The sequence below is a fragment of the Protopterus annectens genome, chromosome 5.part0, assembly GCF_019279795.1.
Source record: "Protopterus annectens isolate FY-2018-M chromosome 5.part0, PAN1.0, whole genome shotgun sequence".
NCBI lineage: Eukaryota > Metazoa > Chordata > Ceratodontiformes > Protopteridae > Protopterus > Protopterus annectens.
Genome location: NC_056735.1, coordinates 213,730,946 through 213,757,965, shown reverse-complemented (window position 1 = coordinate 213,757,965; position 27,020 = coordinate 213,730,946). Strand labels below are relative to the sequence as shown.

The window sequence follows — 27,020 nt, the reverse complement described above, 5'->3', positions numbered from 1 at the left end:
GCTTATATAAACTTATAAAAAATGTGACAGTGTTCAAAGTATTGCACTCTTCATTTTCAGTGCAGGTGTAATGGAAATATGTTTGTTGAAGTCCTGGGAAGTTGGCAGTATTTAACCTGAGTTGCCATTTTAACTTTTCATATTCTAAAACATTTGCCCAGTTTCCTCCCCCTTTTTTCAATAGGAGTGATCTCTAGGATGCCAAATACAAAATTCTTCACATGCCACAGGATGTTTATACAATGCATTGGTATTATTTTTTGTTTTTTATATGGTAGTTGTGTTCGTACATCCTTTTCCGTAAGGCCAGCTCAGTCTTTCCAACATAAAAAGTGGGACAACTGGTGCACTTTGCTAGGTAAATCACCCCCTTGGTGTCACAGTTCCTTTAATTAAATCGATCATTATGCTTATGTAGCAATCCAAATTGATATTTAGGGTGTCCATCTCCTACACTTTTGGTGCCAATATCAGTATTATGTCTACCAGCTTGGCAATGTTCTAAAAGTTTCTTAATGTTCATACCAGTTTTGTGTATGAAGTTGGGTTTCTCTCCCAACTTATGGTAAACATCATCATCTATCTTAAAAATAAGCCAACTGTTCTTAATAATGTCTTTAATATGCTTCCTTTGTTCATTACATTGGAGTATCGGAGCCTGTGAAAATTTGTTTGTATAGTTTTTAATGCAGTGGGATCAGTTGGCACTAAAGGCCTAGAGTGGACGATAGGTTTGTATTTGAACCAGCAGACCTTCAATATTTGTTTCCCAATGGGGAATAATAACTTCTCTGGATAACTCCTCTCTAAAAACATGCTGTGAATCCTTTCATGTTCTTGCTTAAAAAGCTCAGGGTTCGAGCACATCCTGGCATCTATGAACAACTGCCCCTTAAATACGTTCTTTTTAATATGGAAGGGGTGACTATTACCAAAGTGCAAGTAGATATTAGAAAAGTAGGATTTTCAATAGATTGAAGTTTTAAATCTGTTAGACTGCTATCCTTGTAAATGGTGACATTTGGATAGTTTACAATGTTCTGACCAATTTGGTAGGTAAACTTTAAAAACATCTATCATTTCATTCAGATATGTGATAAACTCCCCTATTTTATTGGGGGGGGGGCTGTTCCAGAAAAAAAAATGTCATCCAGGATCCTAGAATAAAATTTCAAGTGTAAATTGAAACTTGAGTTTAAAATATGTTCAAGTTCCCAGCTGTACATCACCAAGTTAGCATATACTGGGGTGCATGTTGCACCCAGAGCCACTCCCTTACGTTGTTTAAAATATTCTCTTTTGAAAAAAAATATTATGTAAAATAATTTCCATTACATCCATAAGGAAGTCTATAAGCCTATCTTCTAGACCTGTAAGGCTTAAAAGAGCTGAGTGAAAGCATTTAAGTCCCTGAGTATGTGCTATGCAGCTGAATAAATCCATTACATCTACTGTTACAAAAGTTACACTGTCACTGTAAAATTATTGTTTAATCTTGTGTATAAAATCCCAAGAGTCTCCTAAAATATGGTTATAGTGAAAATATCTCTTTCAATGTCTTGCCCATGAAGATGGCCAAGGGTAGGTTTTGGACCACCATGGTGCCACTGTTAATCTTAAAGGGGATCTAAAATGTCTTTATGCATTCTTGAGACACCAAAATGGGCAGTATAATGGGGGTCTTTATATTAAGAAACTGGTGTGTTCTTGGGGTGAAATTGTTCTTGTTTCAAACAATCATCTAAGAACAGGTCAATCTTCCTGTATGCTACAAAAATGTCATTCTTAGATACTGTTTCATATTTGCCATGGTCTAAAAGCATATTAGAAACTCTAACTGTATAGTCAATTGAGTCCATGAAAACCATGCCTTCCCTTCTCTGTCTGGTTTCATAACCCTTAGGTCCCTGTTAAATGTGAAAGAGTTCAAAATTCTCTTCCCTGGACAGGTTTTGTGCATGAGTAAGTGCTTTTCCAACTAACATAGATCCCTTTCACAACACTTTTCAAATGTTGCCACTACAGGGTTAAGGGAGGGTTTAAAATACTTTTTTCTTCCATAGTAAATCATATTCCCTTAGTACTATGGCTGATTCATTAGCGTTAACTAAAAAGTCTAATTTTCTCATAAAGAGTGTCAACTCTAATAAAGTGTCTCTTATGTCCATATGTTTGTGGGGTACAAATTTGATACCCTTGCTAAACAAAGAAAAATAATCTTCCTGTATTTCTAAAGAACTATACTTAAAAATATTAAACCCTTTAAAGGTGTGTAAAATATTATTGTTTGATGTAACGCTTCTGTTGTGTGGATTAATATCAATTACTTTTGGTTCCTTTGATTTTACCAGAAGTTGCCCCTGGTTCTTGTTCCCCCTACTTGTTTCGCCATCACCATGTTTAAAGTTTCCATCTGTTGAACCTCCTGAAAAGTGTGGGCTTCATGGGAGTATAGATGGTTGCAAAAAAGCGTCTACCTGTTTTGTTAATTCCGAATTTCTATTAGTATTTCAGAATGGTGGAAATTCATCCACATCCATGTCTGCAGTTTGTCTCATGTTGGTAAATGTGTGGAGAGTTAAGTGAAGAATGCTCATGAGTTTCAAATCAAGAAGGAATATAATTTTTGGAAGCATGCTTAAGTACCTTAGGTAATGGATATGCAACAGTACTGTGGTAATCATTGTAACCATGTATCAGCTTTTTTTCTGTTTTCTTTGTAAAACAATCTTACAATTCTGTTTGTTTTCAAAAACATTAGTATAATTGGGTTTTAACATGTTGAGCAACAAATTCTTTGTAATTCCCTGGTTTAACATATTAATTTCCTCAAATAAATCAGAAACAAAGTTTGTATTTTTCCTGATAATAATGTCATTTAATTTGCAGCCATGCCTATTGAACATGGCAGTAAGTTATAAATGGTCTTTGGCCCCTGCAACTATTGCATTGGGGAATTTGTAAATGCTCAACCCCTTGGGTATCCTCTTAGCCTTAATACATTCCTTAAGGTAACAGTTATCTAACTGAAGGTTATGCACTTTAGTTAATTTTATTTTGACTGTCCAGGTAATTTTCTTTTGACTGTCTTTATAAGTCCAGCCAGTTTGTAGTTGTCTGTAGTAGGATTTGTTGATAAGGCTGACATGTGGAATTCTTGATTTAACCAGATGTTGACATCAATGGGTGGTCGAAAGGAAAATCTATTTTTAAAATTGAATTCATTGTTGTCATTTTCTGCCTAGACAGTACCATTCCTTTTGCTGTCTGGTAGAAAAACTGATTCTTGTTAGTGTCCATTCATTTTGGGTTCTACCACTCTATCTCCATTAAAATGGGTAGTGGAAATTTCTTGTATTTTGCTGGACACGTCTGCACTCATTGGGTTAAAAGTAGTATCAGTTGAGTAAGATCTCCTTGACTAGTGTCCATCCTGTCAGTGTTGTTTAGTGTAACTCCTTCCACCAGTAGAGCAAAAGGATTAGGTTGGGAAAAGGATTCCATGCCAAAAAAGGGCTGGTTCACTTTAAGGGAGAAACACTGCAATGCTGAAAAAAGACAAATAACCACAAAAAAAGCATGTCTGTGCAGCAAAAATCAAGTAACAACCAAATAAATCAAAAATGCTCAAGTAGTGTTCTCCCAGATGTGGTAAGTAAATTACTCGGTTGACATTAAGAAAGAAATGACCATCAAGGATTGTATTAAAACAAAAAGTATAGTTTTAATTTGCACAAGAAACGTGTCTTTCAAACAAACCAGTAAAAAGTTAAGCACTTTCATCTTTACAGGTAGGACTTCATCAGAACTAGTTATCCATTACATAATACAGTTGTCATATAAAATTGTTCAGTTGTCAAATGACTTTAGGGAACCAATCAAAATTCAGTTATCATGGAAAACTGGTAGAAGCATAAGATGTAATGGATAACTAGTACTAATACACTCTTTGATAGTTACACTCTTTGATAGTTGTTTGTTTCTTAACATCAACTGAGTGATTTACCAAGACTGGGAAAACACTATGTGAGCATTTTAGTCTAAAACCATACCAGATCAGCCACAATGCACAAGCAGGTGTTTGTTCAGGATCACATGTCACACAACATCTAAATCTACAAAAGATATCAAGTAGGAACAAGATCAAATAGTTTATTTGAATTCTCACTTTAGGAGGTAATTTGCCACTCAAATGAGTGTAGTGTTCATAATATTACCAGATCTTAATCTAGCCAAAATTATTCTAATATTATGTCATATCACATAAGAATACAGCTATGTGTAGTCCACCATTTCAATAACCTTTCCAAAAAACACACACCACACAGTTCATTGCCAATGGCATCATTCATGATGTAAGGTCTTTTTGAAGGCGTTTTGATAAATCTGGTAACAGCATGTCAATACGTTCTGCCAAGTCACCCCTGATTGTGGAAATACCTACTAAAATATACTAACTCAAAAAAAGTCCAGTGAAATGGACTGTAAAGTTCACACTAATGCATCTTATAATATCAAACAGTAAGGTGTGCCTCAGTTCCGGATATCAGTTATGGGTGAAAAGCTATGTGGTATTAGGCATATTAACACCCCTGCTATTGCTAGATGTACAAATGTAATATAATGAATAATCCACATTTTGCTGAATGAAGACGTAGTCTACAGGGGCTTCCCTACACCTTGCTGAACTTACACTAAACGAAGAGTAATCTGATCAAATTTACCTAAGTGAAGCTGATTTCCACAATTACTGTTTTGCATAGAAAATCTTTGCCCAGTGTCGGTTCACAGGCAGCCTACCATGCATCACAAACAGGATTTCAAACACCTTTTCTATTACAGTTTGCTTCAAAATGCCTAGGAAAGGAGGAAATATTTTTTTTGGAATTATTTCTATTTCTTTTGGCTACTATTCATACTGCTGCAATTCCCATCTGATAGAAATTTGGTGTGTTTTGCTCTTTCCAACAGTGCAACATTGGTCTGCCTCAGGAACAAATGCAGTTTCAAGTTTAGGAATAAACACATATGGTGAAAACCCTAATATAAAGAAATTATACATAAAGAGAAGAAACCCATTATGTGAAAGAATAATCTTATCACCCTAACCTCTAAAAGAGAACTCAAAAAGTCAAACAAAGAACTTAAAAGTAAATCAGATCCTCAAAACATATGGATGACTGGAAATTTGCCACCTCTGTTGAGGACAACCACAAGGCCTTCTCAACTATGTCAGAAACCTTTGAAGCAATACCCAGCAATACACTAAGTTAAGACATAATGACAACACATACTCCTCCCTTGAAGACATAGCTGAAATATTGGCAGAAATATTTAGAATTTACACATTTGCATCTCCCAAACTCCCACCCCACCCTCAAACTTATCAGCATGCCCACACTACCCTTGAGATCCATTCATACCATGTCCTGAAGGCTGTCACCACTGTCAAAAATTTTGCAGGATTCCAGTCAATGAGCCAGGCTGCTTTCTATATATATATATATATATATATATATATATATATATATATATATATATATGTCAGCATCAAACACAGCCTTATAGGTTTGCTACTGAGCTTCAGTCTCACCTAATATATATATATATATATATATATATATATATATATATATATATATATATATATATATACACACACACACACACACACACACACAAGCAGGTGGGAGTGTTTAGCATAGAAGATGAAGACTTTGAGTTTTAATGAGCCATTTCCCATAGCCTAGGAAATTTTATTTGATTCCATCTACCTGCATGTGCCTACTGTGTGACCGAGTAAGTAACTTAATCCTAAACCGGACAATGCATCCAAGTCACTTCTGCAACTGGATAACTGTGTCCAGTGCACTTATTTGGTCAATTAATGTATAACAAAAATCATGTTTTCAAGTACTCCACTAATAGTTTCATTGAATTATCTTCCCAATCAATTGTAATCAATATCATGTGTTCCCATCCCAGTACAGACAGGGAATGACCTACTGATTCCACATCTGTTGCATATGGTGCACATTGTTGCTGATCTCCCTTAAACTGCTTCAGCTTTGTGCTTTGATGAAAATGAACAATTGCAACATGTTACAATAATAACCTTCGTGTTTGTGAATAATGAAAAAAAAAACAAAATATGGACAGTCATTTACAACAGAATAGCACCTTGTTAGAAAGCAAATGGCAAGACTTTGGTAGTCTACTTTTAAGTATAGATATATTTAAATAGATGGCTTTGGCTAATAATATTTATGTTACAATGTGTACCACATTGACTTTTTTGGAACTGTAATTAACACTAATGTTAACTATGTTACTACTAATACCATATTGTTAACAGACAAAAAAATCACTTATGAAAGTAGTATAAAAATTAAAACATACAATTCTTGTTTTAATCTGTCTTGATATTTTGGTACAGGGGAAATAGTTCCTTTACAGAACACTGCTGAAAATCTATGAGCTTTATCTTTCTTTCACTGAGTGATATAAGCTACACTAAGAGCTGAAACCGCCATCATTAACAGAAGTAACACACTCCTGGAATCTGTATCTTCAGTTCTTTTCAGTACTCATAATAAAGTAGTCATCCCTAAGGGACAGTGTGAACACATGCTAGAAAGTTTCAAGTTTAGAACCTGTCAGAGATCTCGTAAGTCACCTGTCATAACATAAGCTCATATTTCCAACTGTAGGTCACAGTTGCTGCAAAGGTCATTAAAACTGATGTGTTACAAGGCTTTTTACATGATATTGGTTTAAATATATTATACAGTATTTAATGAAGAAGTATTGCTTTACTTACTCCAAGCATTTGATGTACATAATAGTACTCTGAATTTTGACAGTACTTCACATAAGTTCTCCAGAACAATGCAACATTAGCTGAGATCCAAAGCAGCTAGAGGCAAAAGAAATGAAAATGTTATTTGCAGTCAAAATTCTGTATTCAATGCACTTTTAAATTAACTTTATTAAAAATGCAGGAACACTGTAAAACAATACCAAGTAAAGAGCTAGTCAAAAAAAAAATATAGAACAAAATAACACTAAACAGAGATGGAATATACTGCTACTGTACGAAATATCTCACTCTTTCTTCCCAACCTTGTTTTTATGCATGGCTATTATGCCATGCAAATGGTATACCAGAAAAAAATAAAAACAACAATTAACAGGTTAACACTGAATACAGAAGCTATATATCATATGCAAAACATATATGTAATACTTGAAAAGTAAATATTCAAATGACTAGCATTTTACTGTTTTTTGAAAAATATTTATGTCTATCATAACTGTTTATAAACAAAATCATAATATTTACAAAAAAATCATATTACAGTTATTTTGTGTTTGTGGAATACTTTTGTAGTGTAGTATCAGTTCTGACATACACTGTTTTCATGCAAACTTTAACACAGAGGATTATGAGTGAGTCTTTGTTTGTAACCACGTTATTATTTGTGTGAGCCATGGATGCCATGGAATACATTTTGAGGGTGAAGTTTGAGAGGTCTTAGCATCCATGTCTAAAGCACATAATACAGGATTACGATCGGAGACAGAATCACAATTCTTTGCAGCACATGAAACTTTATCTTCTCCATGTAGTATTAGAGTAAAAATTTTAAAAAAGGACGTGTTTTGTTGGCTTTTCCAACTGGCAACAGCACACATCAATGCAAAATTTTGTGAGAAAATCAGGAACAGATTAGAGGTACAGCAGGCAGAAACACTGCTGTTTTTGAGTTCTGCTGCTGTAGTTTGCTGGCTGGTGCTGTCATTTGTGAATACCTCCTGCAAGACCCAATCTTAACAGCATATGGGTGTTGCTTCACAATTGTTAAGATCAGGTCTTGCACTACTGTAGTTCTTAAAAAATGTTTGTCGTTTTGTCAATATTGTAATGTAATCATGGCGCTACATGCACTACAAGCATATAGAAACTTAAAGCTCAAATGACCTAAATAAAACACCTTTGTGTAATTGCTATTTTACCAAGATCTATCCCACATTATGTTTTTGGACAACGACACAGAAATCAAACATAGAAAATATGGAGAAGGCAGGTAAAAGGCAGATAAAACCAATACAACTTTAATAAATGTAAAATAAAGTTAAAATCAGTGTTGTGGAGCTCAAGGATAAGCACTTTCGGCAAAAGCCTTCATCAGATCTACCATGAACTCAACATACTGGTATTTAAATAAGTCAGAAAGTTCCTTGTTATTAAAAGGACCAATCATCTCAGAATCATCTCCCAAGTCTCCGCCCTTTCAACAAAGGTTTTAAGGGAACCATCTCATTCATTCCAGGGGATTTGTCAGCTTGTAGGTCTGCAATCCATCTTAATTCAGTTCTATTTACTAAATCTTCTCCACACTGGCTCTCATCACAACTTCCAGTACCAAAAAATAGAATTTATGCCCAGGGTAGGCAGAGATATGTTGACTCAAAGCATTATTTTTATTGTGTAATCGTCTAATCACTCAGATGTCGTAAGATCCTGTTCTTAAGACATCTATTGATTTTTCCATCATAAGTGACACTGAGCAACATGAATAGCATTCCTAGTGTTGCAGTCAGCATACATATTTAGTCTTAAATATGCCCTGTGATTGGATATATAAAACAGTTTCTGCATTCTATATATGCAGAGGCTTTGCATTTTCTACAAGAAAATGAACCATTTCATGAGACAACCATAATAGGTCTTGGCACAGTTTTATTTTGACAAAGGAGCTGTTCCAGATTCTTTTATTCTTATAAGAGAAACACAGTTCTTCACCAGTGATGTGCTTTATGTTGTCTGCTGTCAGAATCTTCCAATTGCTCCTAATAACTTGACATATCTGTTTTACGTCACACGTTAATGAACACCTCATTCTGTCAACTCGATTTATATTTCTTCTCATTCCTTTAGGTGTCTCTTGTGTGCTATTATCCATGAAATTGTGTCATCCCATTGTGTTGTGAGACAATCAATTCTCCAGGATTTTATTTTGCGCCTCCACATCTTTGTAAAATCTTTGTTTGAATTCTGTTCTCTGTCGTTCAAGTTCTACATCATAATCATGTTCTTAAGGGCAAAATCTAGAAATCCTCAGTAGTTGTCCCATCATCTGATGTGTGTAAAATGTCTAGGATGCATACTAGATCAGTGTAACAAGTGATTTCTCCAACACTCCATTTTATACGTATATGTATTAATGCTGCCATCAGTATTCATTTCAAGGGTAACATCCAAGAAATTTATGTCACCCTGTTAGTTTCAAATTGCTGAAATATTTAGCAAAATCTTTAAGTTATTCAGTATCACCTGCCCATAAAAATAATATGTCATCCACAAACCTTTTATAATAGGGGGTATAATTGAGCCACTGGTTCACCGTGTTAAACACATGAACAGATTCCCATTGGGCTATAACTACGTTAGAATAACTGTTGGCACAACTGTGTCCATTGCAACTCCCCACTTTTGAAGGTAATATTTAACACCATAGGTAAACACATTGTTCTCAAAAATTATCTCTACTAGGAAACAGATTGTGGAAATGGAAGTATAATCAAAAATCCTCTCTTTATCTTAAAAAATTGTCTGACCGATTTGATACCAAAATCATTTGGAATCACAGTGAAGAGATTCCTGTGATCCATTGTCACCACTGTAAGATTGATGGTCTTAACGAAGGAATTGAAATAGTCAAAGAGTGTTCTGCGGAAATGTGGAGTATCTTTCAATACTGTATTTGCTTTGTGGATGGCTATCTGTACCTTGTGTTACACAAAAATAGATGCAGGCTCTGTAATCCATCCTCCTCCTTCTGATACTACCGGACACGAGGGGGGGGTCAGGAGGATTTAAACCATCTTTATGGCTTTTGTAGCATTTATTGTAGCACACTTAGTTGTATCCGCAATAGCTGTTCCTATGCAGTAACAGCACCAGTACTTATTAATTATGACCACCCCTACTGGTATGATTGTAGGGCAATTTCCTGTGCTTTCTCCAGCTAATCTGGTGCACTTGGTCATTCTGAGACAGTGTGGCAACTGTCTAATGTACACAGACAACCCTCTCTTCTTACCTCCCAATACTGATACATGTGAGAGATGCACTTATATCACCAAACTGGAAGCAGTGCACACTCCAACCAAGACAGGACTAGCTGGTCAAGAGGAGAAGGTGAACACCTGCAACTCACTACATAGAACACACAGCTCTCCAAAACACCAACCATCACAACCCATACATAGAAACACAAACCGTACACCCACCTTTGTGGAGGCTCTCAATAAAAATTAACCCAAACAGCAGTGATTCCCCAAGACAGAAATGCACTCAACCACTACAACACAACACTAACCCCAGAATACATAGCTCACCACCACAGTGTGCCCCTCAACCTAAGCCCTTAAGGTAAAACACTTTGCCCAATGTACTAGTCATAGTAGACTCAATTGTGAGACACACTGATGTCCCACTCATTAGGGTGAATAAGGAGGTCCACTCATTAGGTTGAACAAGGAGAAGGTGACAGTCAATTGTCTATCAAGTGCCAGGATCCACCACATAACACATGCTTTCAGGTCACTCCACAAGTACAAATATGACTCAGTCATTGTCCATGTGGGTGTGAATGACCTGAGACATTCCTCCCTGGACTATATGAAAAGATATGTGATGGAACTCTCAGATTATGTGACCCAGGCAGGTATGACCCTAGCCCTGAGCATTATTCTACCATCACCCAGAATGATACCACAGCACGAGCAGAAAATAATTGACTTCAACAATTGGCTACATTTCTGGTGTCATTCTAAGGGGATCCAGTATCTGTCTGCCTGGGATGACATGATTGACTGTCCTCAATGCTATGCCAGAGACAGCCTGCATCTGTCACCCCTGTGATTCCAGGTACTGGCCAATGCTCTTGCCACCCCTATAGTGCCTTTTTAGGCAGTGTTACAAAGAACAACAATTCCACCATAACAGCTACAAACAAATGCAATCGGAGGGTCATGTTTCTCAATGCTAGAAGTCTAAATCTGAAGATGCATTCACTCAAAGCTCTCCTCAAAATGGAGAATGTCGACATCTGTGATGTAATGCAGACCTGGTTTAAAAAGTTAGAAAGCACCCCTCCGCTCCCAGGCTACAGCTCATTCCACAGCTTTCGGCCCCAGAATACAGCCGGAAACTCCAAGGGCGGTGGTGTCTCCATATTCTTAAAGGATATGCAAATCTCTAGACTGGTAGCCCAACATAATGCATCTGAGATACTTCAGGTACAACTAACACTGGGTAAGACGGCAATACAAGTCATAGCCTGCTACAGAATGCCAAACTTGTCCCTAGACCCTCACTCCAAGTTCCTAAACACCCTGGAATCCATCAAGGTCCAACCCAATACTCTCATACTGGGTGACTTTAACTACCCTTCCATCAACTAGAAAAACTATTCAAGTAACCAATGTACAGGCCCAACATTTTCTGGAATATATCAGTTCCAGTGCCCTGGACCAGCTAATTCTGATCCCCACTAGAGGAAGCAACATCCTCAACCTGGTTATCACCAACATAGAAGACCATTGCTCCACACCTATAGTCAATTCCTCCCTGGCTAAATCTGACCACAAACTGATCACCACGGAAATCTCCATCTCACCTACAACCCTCGCTAAGGTGACCACCCTGAAAAACTTCTCTAAAACCGACTTTGGGCTCCTAAAAACAGAGATAGCTAACTTCTCATCACCCATCCCAATGGAAAATAGCTGCATGACTGTCGAATCATACACCAATGCACTGTACGAGCACGTACACAAATTCATGGACTTTGCCATACCAAATAGAACTAAGACACTCTCCTCCAAAAAAGGAAGCCAATCTGGTGGTCTCCAGACATCAATAAATTCTACAACAGAAGGAAGAAACTGTTGCAGAAAAAAAAGAAGTCACATGACCGGAAAACCTCCCTTATCAATCTCAAGAAAAAGCTGAGATCCCTTATCAAATCATCTATGAAGGCAGAATTGCGGCTGACTCCTAAAACAAACACAAAGCCTTCTATAGCTATATCAAAAACCTCAAAGGCAATACCCAGATTTGTTCTGAGTTATTGCACAATGCCACCTCCTATGCTGAGCTAACAGATATAGCCAACATACTGACCGACAGATTCAGTGCCAATTTTACCCCACCCAGGACCCTATCACTATACCAGAAGAAAGCCTGGTACCCACCATTTCTGTGGCACGTGTAAAAGCTGCATCATCCAAAACCAAGAATACAGCATCCATGGGACCTGACAATATCTCTGGTTGCAACATACATAAGCTACAAAACGAACTGGTACCACATCTGTGTGCCCTGTTCAATTACAGCCTTACCTCAGGCTATGTCCCTAATGAATAGTGTACTGCTACAGTCATCCCTCTCCATAAAGGAGGAGCAACAACAGACCCTGGGAACTATCACCCATTTAGCCTGACAAGTCAGGTATGAAAAGCTATGGACAGCATCATCATGGACCTGCTTAACAAAGATATAGGCAATCTCCAAACTCTTGACCCACACAGTTTGGCTTTGTCAAGGGGAGAGTCTGCCTGCTGAACCTAGTTGACTTCTTCGAGGCAGTCACCAAGGCTGTGGATGAGGGTAAGGCAGTGCATACAGCCTACCCCAACCTGGCCAAGGCTTTTGATACCACTCCCCACTCAGGTATCATTGATAAACTCACCAAACTAGGCATCAATCTTTACATCACTAGGTGGGTTGCAAATTGGCTCACAGACAGGAACCAGAGTGAAAGTTGCGGATTCCAAGTCAGACTGTCAACCAGTCATGAGTGGAGTCCCACAGGGCTCGGTCCTGGGCCTTCTCCTGTTTGGCATCCACTTTTCAGAAGTCCAGGCCAATATAGAAGGACTCTGCTGACCAAGTTTGCTGATGATTGCAAGCTAGGAGTTCAGTTGGATACATTTTAGATCCTTTGAACCAAGTCCTGCCACCCGTGGTGGTTTTTAAGTTATTATCAACTCCCCAAGTGATGCAGACATCTTACAAAAGGGCCTCTTTGAGACCAATGACTGGGGTCGGAACCATGGCCTGAAGCTTAATACCAAAAAATGCATTATCATTCCCTTTGGAAAAAACTCAGTTACCACAAATTACCACGTTGATGGGAGCCCACTTAACACTGAAGGGGCCATAAGAGATCTAGGCACCCAGTTCGACAGTCATCTCACCTTCGACCACCACATTGCCACAGTGGTCACAAAGTCCTTCTATGTGGCACATCTTATAAAAAAAGTTTTTGCATCCAGGAAGAAAGAGGTCATCATCCCTCATTAGACCAATCATTGAATATAACGCCCCATTTGGTATATATCTGACCAGACACCTGCAACAGCTGGACAGGCCACAAAAGTACCTCACAAAAAGGATCCTAGGCCTTAAATACATGTCCTACATGACAAACTCAAGAAACTTCAGTTGTTCTCAGTCTCTTATCATCTACTTAGAAGTGATTTCTACTTGACTTACAAAGCCATGTCTGACCAAGCCCTACTTGAAATGCTACACCTAAAGAAATCCCAAACTCCCTGTACCACATGCCCAGAGATCACAACTTCATTACCACAATTAACATTACATGCTGGAGGGACAGGTTCATCTCCCAAAGACTGCTCATACTCTAGAATAAGCTTCCCATTCATGTCAAGCAGAGCATCCCGCTGGCCTTCTTCAAGATCAATCTTGACGAGTGGATGGGTAACAGAAAGTTCACCCTAGGGATCACTACAGTTGCCCTACTGGACAGGAGCACTGTGAACTAACATCAGGTGGCACACTGCCTGGGCAATTTTTTTGGGCTAGCCTTGAACCTTTGGTAAACCATTAAATGATAGGAATTAAGGGTTCCAAGACCATCAGATATTCAAATAGCTCCTTTGTGATATTACGTGTCACCATTAAATTATAAAGACTAGCTTTCACTTGCTTTATGATCTTATCAGCTTCCCATTTATGAATTACTCTGTATGTCTCCTCATCATTCAGCATATCAAGCATCTTATTATGATATGCTAATTTGTCTAGAATCACAACGGCGCCGCCTTTTTCTCCAGGTTTGACAACTATTCTGTCATCATTTATCACTTGCTGCAGTGCTTCCCTTTCTTGTGAGTCCAAGTTATAAAAATCTTTCCGATACCTGATATTTTGTAATTGAAATAAGTCTTTCTCTCAGACATTCATAAACATCTAAGCCGCTAGATGTGGTGCTTGAATAAAAATGTTGAGCTTCTTAAAAATATTATTGAGTTCACCATGCTCATTAGATCCTGAATTGTCAAAAATATTCTTAAGGAGAATATTTCTCCCAAAACATTTAATATCAATAACAAATTCATTAAGCCTTGAAAGAAGTGCTGGTATAAAGGACATACCTTTATCAAGTAATAACCTCTGTATGTCACTTAAAAGCATGTACTGAAAGATTAATCACAAGTGATTGCTGCACATTGTCTGTTCCTAGGTTAACAGTTTTCTTTGTATTCAATTCCTTCTGACGGACCAGTTTCTCTGGTGCGGAGCACCCTGTTTCATGAGAACTGGGAAAGCCGTAAAAACAGAGGTATCTCTGGTGGAATTCTTCAGTCTGCCTCCAGTATTATTTGGATCTATTTTATTATGCACAGCTGTTTGATCTAATAGTGGAGTTGTGAAGTCTGAACTATTAATGTGGCACACACTGGCAGGTGATTTGGATGTTGATGAATCTACATGAGAGGATACTGCTACCCCTCACTGGTTCTCTTGGTCTCCACTATCAGAAACTATCCCATTTGTCCTTGTAACAGCTTTGTTGCAATATTCAGTAGATAATTGTTCAGGTGTCTTGGTATCTCATTTCCTAAGTATCTCTTAGTTTCCATTCCTGAGGACCACAGTCATTCAAAAATATTTCCATTAGCAAAGTCTTTATTATCCCTCACTACTTTTTAATTTTAATGCTTTTCAATTTGTTCTCATACACTGAAAGTCGTCGTCGTAATTCTTCAATTCTCAGCAAGAACTCTTCAGACAGGGCTGGACTTTCAACCCTGTTTGAGTTCAATAAAAGAGGCTGTTTCTTCTTCAATAGGCTGAAAATGCTCAATTAGCAATTTAATATAGCAGAAGCTGGTCTCTAAATTGACCGCTTGCCATTTGCCCAACAATTCTGAATAGAGATTGCCGTAAGTCAGCATGCATTTTACTCTTAGGCCCCTGGGCATAACTATGCGATGTACGCAGGCTTCCAAATGGAAACGCTGCCATTGGAGCCATTTTGGTTTAGAATTCTATCATAAAGCTCAGAATCCAAATGTGCTGTAAGTTCAGGCATTTCATTATTAAGTCCAACTTACGTAAAGGATTTGAAAAGAACCAAAAAACACTGAAGGCAACACAGAACAGACTCAAAAATGAGCACCAAAAAAGTAAAGGATTTGCTTGACTCATTAACATCTAATTTGCCTTTCTATTCACCTTGGGTAAAGCTGAGGCCTTCTCTTGCAGTAATCTGTAATTTAATTATGTTTCTCCTCCTTCAGCCATGGGCAGCAATGGAACTAAGAAATGCAAAGTAAGATAAATGCTGAGATCGATGATTGGTCCTTTTAGTACCAAGGAACTTTCTGACTTATTTAAATACCAGTCTGTTGAGTTCATGATATATCTGATGAAAGCTTTTGCTGAAAGCACTTATCCTTGAGCTCCATGATACTGATTTTAACTTATTTTACATTTATTAAAATCATATTGGCTTTATATGCCTTTTACCTGCCTTTGAGAGGTTTGCTTTGCTAGATTTGTGTGTCTTTATCCTAATTCTGTTTTGATCAAGCCACATTTAGCAGTTTTGGTCCGTTTTAATCCATCTCACATTATATTTTTAGTATTTATTTTCTTACCAGACAATTGCCAAACGTAATATCTTCATTGTGATGACAGGTGATACAGGTAGGGCTTAAATCTATCCTGACAATCAAATATGCAAGGAATGGTGTCACACACTGTGAATAAGTCTAAAGAAAGGTCCTAGCTGGCACCACATGGGTACTCTCTCAACTGAGACTACTGGTTTCCAGCCAGTGAAAATGAAGGAAGAAAGAAAAGTGCACAAGCCTAACTCAATCAGTTCACAAAACATAATCAGGCCCCAGGAATGTACAGAGAATATCTACAACTGTCCTTCATGTTGTTGTGTCTTTCAGCTTTTCCTGGTTAGGGGTTGCCACAGTGGAACTCCGGTCTGCTAATGATTGGCAGTAGATTTTTACGTGCCGAGTTGCCAGCCCTGACCCACAACCATCAACGAAGGTATGCCCATTCACGCATGTCTCCACACAGAAGATGCTCTAGCTGAGTATCGAACAGGACAACGTCTTAATGTGAGGCGACAACGCTACCGCAGCACCACCACCGCAATTACAACTGTCTTTCATGTGAGCTTTCAAAATCCACCTCTAAATTACACTACACACAGGCTGCCTTCAGACCTGAGGGAATATCTACAACTGTCCTTCATGTGAGCTTTCAAAATCCATCTCTAGATTATACTGCACACAGGCTGCCTTCAGACCTGAGGCTTTGACCTAGCACCCTGGGTGTCTTCCTCACCACCCTCTCTGTGAACAACAGTGTCTACACATGCCCCTCAACCATGGTAACTGTCTTAAATGCAAGTTATCCTGCTGATAACTCAAGCATACATAAGCACACAATTTCCAGATAAGGCTAGCAAAATTCTTTAAATCCCCTGTTATCTTCCTGGTTTATCAGTACTGCTATCATCCTGGAAATTCAAGAGACCTGACCCTGCCACACCTCCTTCGTGACAACCCTCCACAATTAGCTTTCGAAAAGAAGGAATAGTATCATCTGTTAGGGGTGCTTCAAGTTCTGGCTGACCATTATTTTTGACCCCTTGCCCTACAAGTATCATCTTCTAAGGGAAGCAGGGAACCACTCACCTGCAGTGCTGTGGACTCCAGGGCACTGCTACCAACCACCTTGCTCACAGATGTAGCCACATTATCAGCCTGTGATGGCGGTGTGGACCACCTCTGGGTCTCAGCACTACTGCCTTCTCGCCTTCTCCAGCTGATTGCCTCCGTGCCTTGCTGTGTGTAACAGAATGCACATAACGTAATGCATTATCAAAATCATTCCCTATGAGGACATACGCAGGGATATCTGCCACCTGCTGGCATATCTGCCTCCTTCCCAGTCCAGATAAACTCAAACAAGAGTGAGCTGCCCATGCAGGTAATACTGCTGTCGGGCCACTGTAGGCTTAATTATGTTTATGTCAGAGTCTGTGTCTCTTTTAGCAATGGTATTCTTCCCGCTACTCTGAAAGCCCATGAATGCTTCTGCTAATTAGATGCAACTGTTGTTCCTAGACAACTCAACATCACAGTACTAGCCTTGCTTGTTGATTCTTGAGACTTTTACTCTTCCCCCTTCTTCACTGGACAGTGTGACTGTACATGCTCCATTTAGCCTCAAATATCATTCATGTATCAGAAATCATGGCTTCCCTTTTCTCCTGTGTAACCTGCTGTGATGGCCTTGCTTGCCACTAATGGGTAAGTCTTGGGTCCCTTTCTCTTGCTGTGCAATGGCAACCAGCTTGCTAGATAAAGGTCCCCTTTCCTTCCTACCTCCTTAGCAGTATTACACTCCCAGTCTGCCAGGCAAAATCTTCATGTCCTCAGACAAAGTACTGAGGGCTTGTTCCCTGACCAAGAATCTACAAGCATTCCAAATGCAGTGACCTCACATCTTCTCATTCATCTGTGAAAATTGTTGATTTCTGCAATATATTCTGTCTCACTTGCACCTGTCATTCTTCTGTGTTCTCTAAAGTTTTCTTCTGCATCTTTCTAGGCTCAATCTGAAACATGTAAGCAAGCATTTTTTATTAATTTTAATATAATTTAAACAAGCAGTATCACTAAGTTTAGAAACCACATACATTGGTTTATCCCTAAGCAAAGAAGTTATAACTTCTCCCACTATCCTTGAACTACTTGTGTTGGATACAAACTATTTCAAATGAATCTACAAGCTCAACAAAATCGCTCCACTCTAACTGAAGATGAACCTTTGCAATGATGTGGGCTTCTGGTCTTGCATTCTCTCCCACATAAACATGAGGGGACGAATGATCATCTGTCACTCGTAATGACCTTACTTCTCTTTCTCTTATGCCTGAAGCTGCTGCATCTTCTTTGCTGCTGCAAGTTTCATACATTTAATTTCATATGTGTGTATCTGTAATTTCATCTGGGCTTAGACAGATCTTTGTTCTTCCTCCTGCACTCCAACAACGTCCTGCCATGCTGCCTCCACGCTGCCTTTCAGATGTAAACCAAGATGGCACCATCATGCCTTGGGACATTTGATCATGATGTATTTCTTTTAATCTGCAGACCTTTTTCAGCTGTGTCAATAATATTTTGGTACAGTTGTAATAAGGGCTCATTTTCTGATTGCTTTCTTAAACTAAGCTGACTAAAAATAAAATAACTGCTGTCCACAATTAAATCTTGAGGCTCAGAGGGTATATACACATCTTTGGCAGCAAAGTTATTTCAAACCAAGCATATTCAATTCCAGTATGCAGCTGCTGCAACCCAGTACATAATGACTAGTGTTTGAATCCCACCTTGCCACAGAAATATTTCAGTGATGGTGACAAACACTTACCAAATATGAAGAAGCAGTCCTAGCTGGCATCAGAAAGACTGTCTCACAGGTCACACCACTGTTACCTAGCTGGTTAAAAGAAGATAATGAAGGTGGACACAATTCTAACGCCTGAGAATTCATACAATGCAAACGTTACCCAAGAGTATAAATGAAATAAGCACTGCTGTCTTCACAATGGGGTTTTAATATCCACCTACGATTAACTTGCACATGGGCAAACTTTAGAGCTGTGTCCCTTCCTCATATAACATTCAAATATACTGTTCACAGTATGTTAATAAGATTCTGGACTACATATCCCATCTTTCACTTACTAAAGAATACTAGCTCTAAGTACTGCAAGAAAATATTAAAGCTTTTTTATAAGCAGAGTAAAACTTTTCTATAAATACATCACACATTCTTCCACGTAAGGACGAGACAGAACAAAAGACCAGTCTCAAATATTTATAAATATTTCAGGTCCACAGATGTGATCCTCAGAAATCACTACATCTCCTTTTGCACGAAATCCTTAGCTCAGTTTATTTTAACTACTGGACGTCCTCATCAAAACCAACAAACAATTCTACCAATATGAAGTTGAAGGACTTAACTGCATCGGCCTACAACAATGGAGACTATCAGTACACAGACTCTATACATACATCTCTAATCTTCCTGCATTTTAGTATCTTTATTGTATTAGTAATTCCTGTCAGTTGTTTCTTTGAAGCAAACTGTGAAGACATTTTATGAGTTGCTACCACAGGAGATGCAAGACGTTATATCTCCAAATAGATTAATTAATTTCCATTCCTTCCACTCTATTTTACATCTACAAGAGAAAAGATAATAAAGTTATACACATTTTGAAGACCAAATATACCACTAAGTAGGAAATCAGAAAACGAGACAGAGAGAAAGTGAGATGCAGAACAAAATACAAAACATCTTTAAATCGACCAAATGTTCCTTAGCCTGTTCTCAGCCATAGTTAGCACCACAACCTCAAGAACCTCAAGCAAATCCGCTGGAGGCATTAACTTGAAACAAAGATGCTGTCCTTTTATGCAATACCCTATTGACTTTCCAGTTACGCCACCTGCATTACCACTGGTAGTATTACGTATGTATCGAACGTATTACAGGACAACAAGGCACCTCCACTAAGAGTCATCTGCCCTCTTGTTCTACAGCTCATCCTTACTAATGTGTGCTCACCTTAACACTTACGTCGTTCCTAACCCCAGACCTACACATTACCTTATGAAAAACTCTTTCCCTAAAATAACCACTATTCAAACAAAGCGTGTCTGAAGTTTTTTATTTATTTTGTTTTTCTGGTTGACAGACTACAAATGAAGACATTAGTTTTCTTTCAATGATTAGAGAAGTCTTGATCTATTTTTCCATTTTTCAGTATGTTTTGATGTGCTGGCATTGATTTTGTGATTTATTGTCACAGACTCTAGTATATTTTATATATCTGTGTTGTGTGCATGTGTACACATATATGTGCATTTGGTGTGGGGGGGTGTGTGTCTGTGTGTGTGTGTGTGTGTGTGTGTATAGATTATATACATATATATATATAAACACACACACACAAATATATACATATATATATATACGTTTATGTATATATACAGTATATATATATATATATATATATATATATATATATATATATATATATATATACACACACACACACACACACACACACACACACACACACACACACACACATTATATATCTGTGTATGTGTGTGTATATATATATATATATATATATATATATATATATCTATCTATCTATATATATATATATACATATACATATATATATATATATATATATATATATATATATATATATATATCAACACACACACATATATATATTATATGGTGCACAAAGGGAAAAATAGTAACATGTAGTAGGGGACACTGAACATGTGCCCAGTAAGCCAGACACCCTACAGGTTCATTAAAAAGCAGTGAAAAATGGAGACTAAAAAACAAGTGGAGTATATGATGCAGAGGAAAGTACAGTTGTGTACCTACCATAAATGTAGATGTTCGAGTGTATTCACTGTTGCAGTCATTACACTTGGGTTATCCTGTTGGCAGGCTATCCACAGGCAATACACATTGCTTATAAAAAACATACAGTAAAATAAACAATAACTTCATCTACAAGCAAATACACCACATAGGTTATGTAGGATAGAGAAGTATAGATAAGTTCCAGCAAAGAAAGGGGGATGGTGAATGGGTAACCTGGACTGCAACAGTGAATACACTCGAACATCTACATTCATGGTAGGTACACAACTGTACTATGTTCATCGTGTTTCACTGTTGCAGTCATTACACTTGGGTTGAATCCCAAAGCTGAGGTTGGGTGGCTGGGTCTAAATAGGATTAGGAGTGGCTATGAGGCCCTGCAGAACTGCAGTGGTGAAGCCTGCTCTGGATTTAGAGTAAAGAGGTAAGTGGTAGTGCTTGGTAAAAGTATGCACTGAACTCCAAGTTGCAGCCTCCAAAATTTCCTTGGTTGGTACTCCTCTGAGAAAGGCTGCTGAAGTGGCTGCTGCCCTGGTAGAATGTGGCCTAATATTCTTAGGCACTGACTTGCCACGCTGTGCATAGCAGAAACGAATACACTGTCCTATCCATTTTGAAATAGTCTGTTTTGAAATAGCCTTTCCTTGTGATCCTGCAGCATATGCTACAAACAGTTGCTCAGTTTTTCTGAAAGCTTTAGTTTTGTCCAAGTAGAAGCATAGCTGCCTGTGTATGTCCAAAGAGTGCAGAAGTCTCTCCCCTTTATTCTGGGGATTTGGATAAAATGTTGGCAAATGAATGGTTTGGTTAAGAGCCACACTGGATACTACCTTTGGAATAAATGTTGGGTTTGTCCTTAGAGAAACCCTGTCCGGATGAAAAATGATAAAAGGTTCCCCTGCCATTAATCCTTGTAACTCTGAGACTCTTCTTCCTGAAGTTATTGCTAGGAGCAGAGCAGTTTTCCATGATAAGAATTTTATATCAGCTGTATTGGGTGGCTCAAAAGGAGGCAGTGTGAGCTTTTCTAAAACAAAGTTGAGGTCCCATGTAGGTATCGGTGCTTTCCCTGGGGGTCTTATGTTTTTTGCCTCTCTGAGGTACTGTCTTAGCAGTGGATGAGAGAAAACAGGAAGTTCCGTATTGTAATGAGCCAAAATAGCAGAGGTGTGGATCTTAATTTATGAGAAGGATAGGCCTTTGTCCAGCATCTCAGTTAGGTATTGCAAAATCTGAGGAATATTTGGAACAAGTGGTTCAAGCCCTTGTGCCTGGTTCCAAGCACAGAATCTCTTCCATTTTTCTGCATAAGATTTCCTGGTGCTGGGCCTCCTGGCTTCCAAAATGACATCCATAACAGCTTTAGAGAGAGGTGTGTTCCGAGTGGTTATATTATCTGCCATGCAGCCAGATTTAAGGTTCTAAGTTGGCTGTGCAGGATCTGATTGTTTTGTTGAGTCAGAAGATGAGGGATTTTAGGTAAAGACCAGCCTGGGCCTTGAGACAAGTTCTTTAGGACTGGGTACCAGTGCTGGCGTGGCCAGTCTGGGGCAATCAGAATCATTTTTGGCTTTTCTTATCTGACTTTTAGGAGCACCTTGGGAAGGAGACACAGTGGTGGAAAGGCATAAACTGTTAGGGTTTTCCAGCTAAATGATAGAGCATCCACTTTCCATGCTTGTGAATGATAAGTCCTTGTGCAGAATCTCTGTAGTTGGCAGTTGTGAGGGGAGGCAAAAAGATCTATGTCTGGGAATCCCCATTTCCTTGTTATCATGCTGAAGACCTATGGATTTAGTTTCCACTCGTGAGGGTCCATGAGGTTTCTGCTTAGTTCGTCTGACAGAGTATTTTTCTTTCCTGGCAGGAATTGTGCCTGCAGATGTACTTGATAGGTCAGTGCTGTGTTCCACAAAGTCATGGCTTGCCTGCAGATGGGGTAGGAATGTGTGCCCCCTTGCTTGTTTATGTACCACATAACTGTAGTATTGTCCGTCTTTAGTAATAGTTGTCCTGGATGTAGTAGATCCTTGAAGGCTGTCAGGGGATTCTGTACAGCTAGCATCTCTTTTTGATTGATGTGAAGATGCATTTGGTCCATGGGCCACGTGCCCTGAATACATTTTCCTGCCATGTGTGCCCTCCAGGCATAATCCGATGCATCTGTTGTTAGTGTCTGCCTGGCTGTGGGAAAAGTGAAAGGCTGTCCCTTGTTGTGGTGACATGCCAGTGCCCACCATCGAAACTCCTGTTGCGGGCAGGAAATAAGAGTTATTATTGTTACCAGGCTGTGGCAATGTTGAGTCCAAACACTTTTTAGATACCATTGTAGCTTCCTCATATGCAGTCTTGTGTATGGAATTAGCAGGATGCAGGATGCCATGAAGCCCAAAGCCTGCAGAATTTTTCTTGCAGGTAGCTGGGTTTTTGTTACCATCATCTGAAAGTAATGAGTCAGTTGTCTTTGCTTGTCTGGTGTGAGATAAGCCATCTGGGCAGTTGTATTTAAGCTTGCACCCAGGAATATTATCTCTTGTGAGGGCACTAGTTTTGATTTCTTTTCGTTTACTGTGTACCCTAGGCAAATTAGTAATCTTTTTACAAATGCCAGATGTTTTAGTAGAATGTCCTTGCTCGCTGCTTGAAGAAGGCAGTCGTCCAAGTAGGGATATATTTGAATTCCTTTTTGTCTGCAAAATGCAATTACTGGTGCCAGGCATTTTGTGAAGACCCTGGGCGCAGTAGATAAGCCAAAGGGCAGTGCAGAGAATTGGTAATGCATTGAGCCAGCTATGAATCTGAGGTATCTTCTGCAAGATTGTCTGATTGGGACATGCAGGTATGCCTCTTTGAGGTCCAAAGTAACTAGCCAAGCCTTCCTGAATTTTGGAACATCCAGGAAAGTATTTAGAATTGACAGGTCCAGTATTGGTCTCCAGGCATTGTCCTTTCTGGGTACCAAGAAAAGTCTTGAGTAAACTCCTTGTCCCTGTTCTTGCTGTGGTACTTTTTGAATAGCTCTCATATCCATGAAAGCAGAAATTTGTTTTTGTGCCTCTGCCCATTGATTTTGTGGCAGGTCTGGCATACCTTATGACCTTGGTAGAGTGTGAAAGTGGAACATGTAACCCTAAGAAACAATATTCAGTACCCATTTGTCCTGGGTGATCATGTGCCAATTTTGTGAGAAAAGTGCAAGTTTTTCCCCTAAGGGTGCTGCCAAAAGGTAAGTGCTTGGCATTCGTAGAGAGAAGTCATTGTGACTGTTTCCTATAAGGTTGTGATTTGTCTTCTCCGCCTTTGGGGGCTGAAGCACCCCATTGTTTAGGTCTGTATGAGCCTTGGGGCTGAGATCTGCCTCTTGGGTGTCTGTATCTGCCTTTTTGTGGCCTGTCTGACACTGGAAAGGACCAATTTTTAGAAGGCCAGTTCCTGCTAAATCTAGGTGGCTGAACCTGTAAGAAATCCTTTACTGCCTGCATTGATTTTGCTTTATCCTCCATTTTCTTTAACACCTCTTCTGCCTTAACACCAAACAAAGTATCATGCTGTAATGAAGCATCCAATAATTTTGCTTTAACATGATCAGGTAAACTTTGTTCTTTTAACCAAGCATGCCTTCGAATGACAGAACCTGTAACTGTGGCTCTGCAAGAAGCCTCTAATGAATCAAACCCACATTGCAGAGTATGCTTTCCCACTTGTTCAGCTGCATGCAATAAATCCTGCATTTCCCTTAGTGTCAGAACATTCTGAGCTTGTAAGCATTTTCTGTTTTAGCAAAGACATGAGGTACTGTTGATATTTAAGCATGTGAAACTGGCAGTTCAAAGCCTTTACAGCTAAAGTAGCAGAAGTGTAAACTTTTTCCCCCCATCTATCCAGATCTCTAGAATCCCTATCAGAGGGAACAGGGTTTTTGCAGTAGCAGCCTTGACCCCTTTGGGACCCTGAGAAATTGTTTCTGGGTCAGCAGCAGGGTTTTTATAAAGAAATTTATGTGAGTCTGGGACCCTGTAGTACCTATCCGGCTTGACTGGTGCAGGGGGTAAAGAATCAGGAGACAAACTGGATTCAGAAAAAACATCAACAATATCTAGTACAGGGGGAATAGCAAGGGGCCTGTGCTGAGGCAGTAAAAGAAAGTCTCTGAGCCTTTTCTTGGATTCTGAATAATTCTGTCTCTCCCAATGGAAATGCTCCCTCATGGTGTGCAAGGTTTCCCCAAAAGAGTAATCCTCAGGAGGAGAGGCTGAAGGGATAGATTCTTCAGCATCAGATTCCTCATAGGGAGGAAGAGAATATCCCTGTTCTGAAGAGGAATCAGACGAAATAGAAACCTGGTCAGAGGAGTCATTGTCAGTGTCTTGCCTAGGCCTTTTATCAGGAGGGGGATGGAACCCTTAATCAAAGTAATTGGGTCCTCAGCCATTTTAAGCATCTGTTTCTTTGGCATGGATGACTGTCCAGGAGAATGCTGTACTTGTTTCTTTGTCTTTAATGGTGTTTTAGTCTTTGCCTTGGCTGCTGAAGTGGACTTGATAGTAAGCTGTGTAGGTCTGAAAACACCCTCAGAAGCTGATGCCTGCTCAGCGGCTCCAGACCCATCTGCGGGAATAGTTTCCGTAGGCCCAATACCTTGAGTTTCCAGAGGCCTAGTTGTCTCCACGTGGGAGTCGGAGGTGGCCTGTGGCTCTGAGGTAGCGGGTGTCAGGGGCTGCGAAAGTGCCTCACTGAGAACCGGTGACTGGCCTAGAAGAGGCTTCGTTGTCGGTTTTGGACCTCGGATGCCTGCCCTTTTCTTTGTCTTTGCGTTTTTTATGAATTCCGGTCATCGGTTGTTCCGACAGCATTATGTAGTTAAACCTTCGGCCAAAGTAATGTAAAGCAAAATCAAACTGACGCTTAATAGTGTGTTGGTTGAATCTAGCGCAAAACCAACAACTAGCAACGTCATGGTCAGGGCCTAAGCAAGGAATACAGTAAGAGTGAAAATCCTTATGAGGTATTTGCTTCCCACAAGAAATACAATTGTTAACTTTTACTGACATCAGTCTGGAGCAAGAAAAAGTTTCCCCAATGGGGTACTTAGCTTTATTGAAGACTTCAGTTCTGAAATTTAATTTCGAAAATCTCAGGAGTCAGCCGACCGGCACTTGCGAACTGCTTTTGCTTTGGCTGAAGAAAATGGCATCAGCCGCATCTTATATACCCCTGGTGCACTGACGTCAGGGAAGAGGCGACAGCAACTGACGCCGGACCAGGACTTTGGAATTCAGGCCAACTGCGGGTAGCTTGCCAGCAGGATAAGTGTAATGACTGAGAAACATGATGAACATCACCCAGTAGGAACACTGTAAAGTAAAGTAGATGGAGAGGAGATAAGGCACTTATTTTGTGAATAAAGGACCCCACTTTATATATAAAGAGAGAATGGAAAAAGGAATGGGGTGAAAAGAACAATGAGAATAAAAGGAGGGAGTGAGCAGTCAGCTGTGTAAGTATCTGTGTCTATTTTATTTATATCTATTTATATATACAATATATATATATATGTATATGTATATATATATATATATATATATATATATATGTATATGTATATATAGTAAGTCTCGGACTATATGTCATTAACTTGTCAAATGCAGCCTTCATTACTTGATCCAGTTCTGATACATCCTAGGATGGGACAGGACACACCCCAAATGAGGCACTGCTACACTATTCCTCAGCCTTACCAATAACTTTGGACAGCTGACAGCAGGCCATGCTTGACGGATATGCAGCTCTGGTGAACCACAGTGACCTGCAGAAAGCATACAAATTTGGGAAATCTGGTATCTGTCATTAGGACTCAGAAATGAACTGCCAGACATAAGCCAAGACAGGACATAAGTACCAGTAACCCCACTGTGCCTGTAGTCTCTCTACTTCCTATGACAGCTGACAGCATTCTCTACATGCATTGACTGTGATGAAAGACAAAGGGATGGACAAACAGTGAAGAAACACAAATGACAGTTCAATAATGCAGCTGTACTCACATGTGCAACCAAACAAGCAGAAGCCTGAAACCAGTCAGAGTGCAGCAGGTATAGCAATAAGGGCAGATGGAATGAGGCAATGGGCAGTTTGTCACACTGTAGGGCAGTAGTCTACACTAGTACAGTTACTATGGGAT

General features: G+C 39.2%; 1 protein-coding gene across 1 annotated transcript in view; it reads right to left on the bottom strand.

The window, feature by feature from the left end:
* The window catches only part of NOX4 (NADPH oxidase 4), a 1,166,454-nt gene that overhangs the window by 985,466 nt on the left and 153,968 nt on the right, over positions 1-27,020 (bottom strand). The window contains exons 6-8 of the mRNA XM_044071824.1: positions 18,785-18,895; positions 17,044-17,193; positions 6,817-6,916 (exon numbers count right to left, since the gene is read on the bottom strand). Coding sequence (XP_043927759.1) covers positions 6,817-6,916; positions 17,044-17,193; positions 18,785-18,895 — 361 coding nt within the window. The remainder of the gene's footprint in view (positions 1-6,816; positions 6,917-17,043; positions 17,194-18,784; positions 18,896-27,020) is intronic.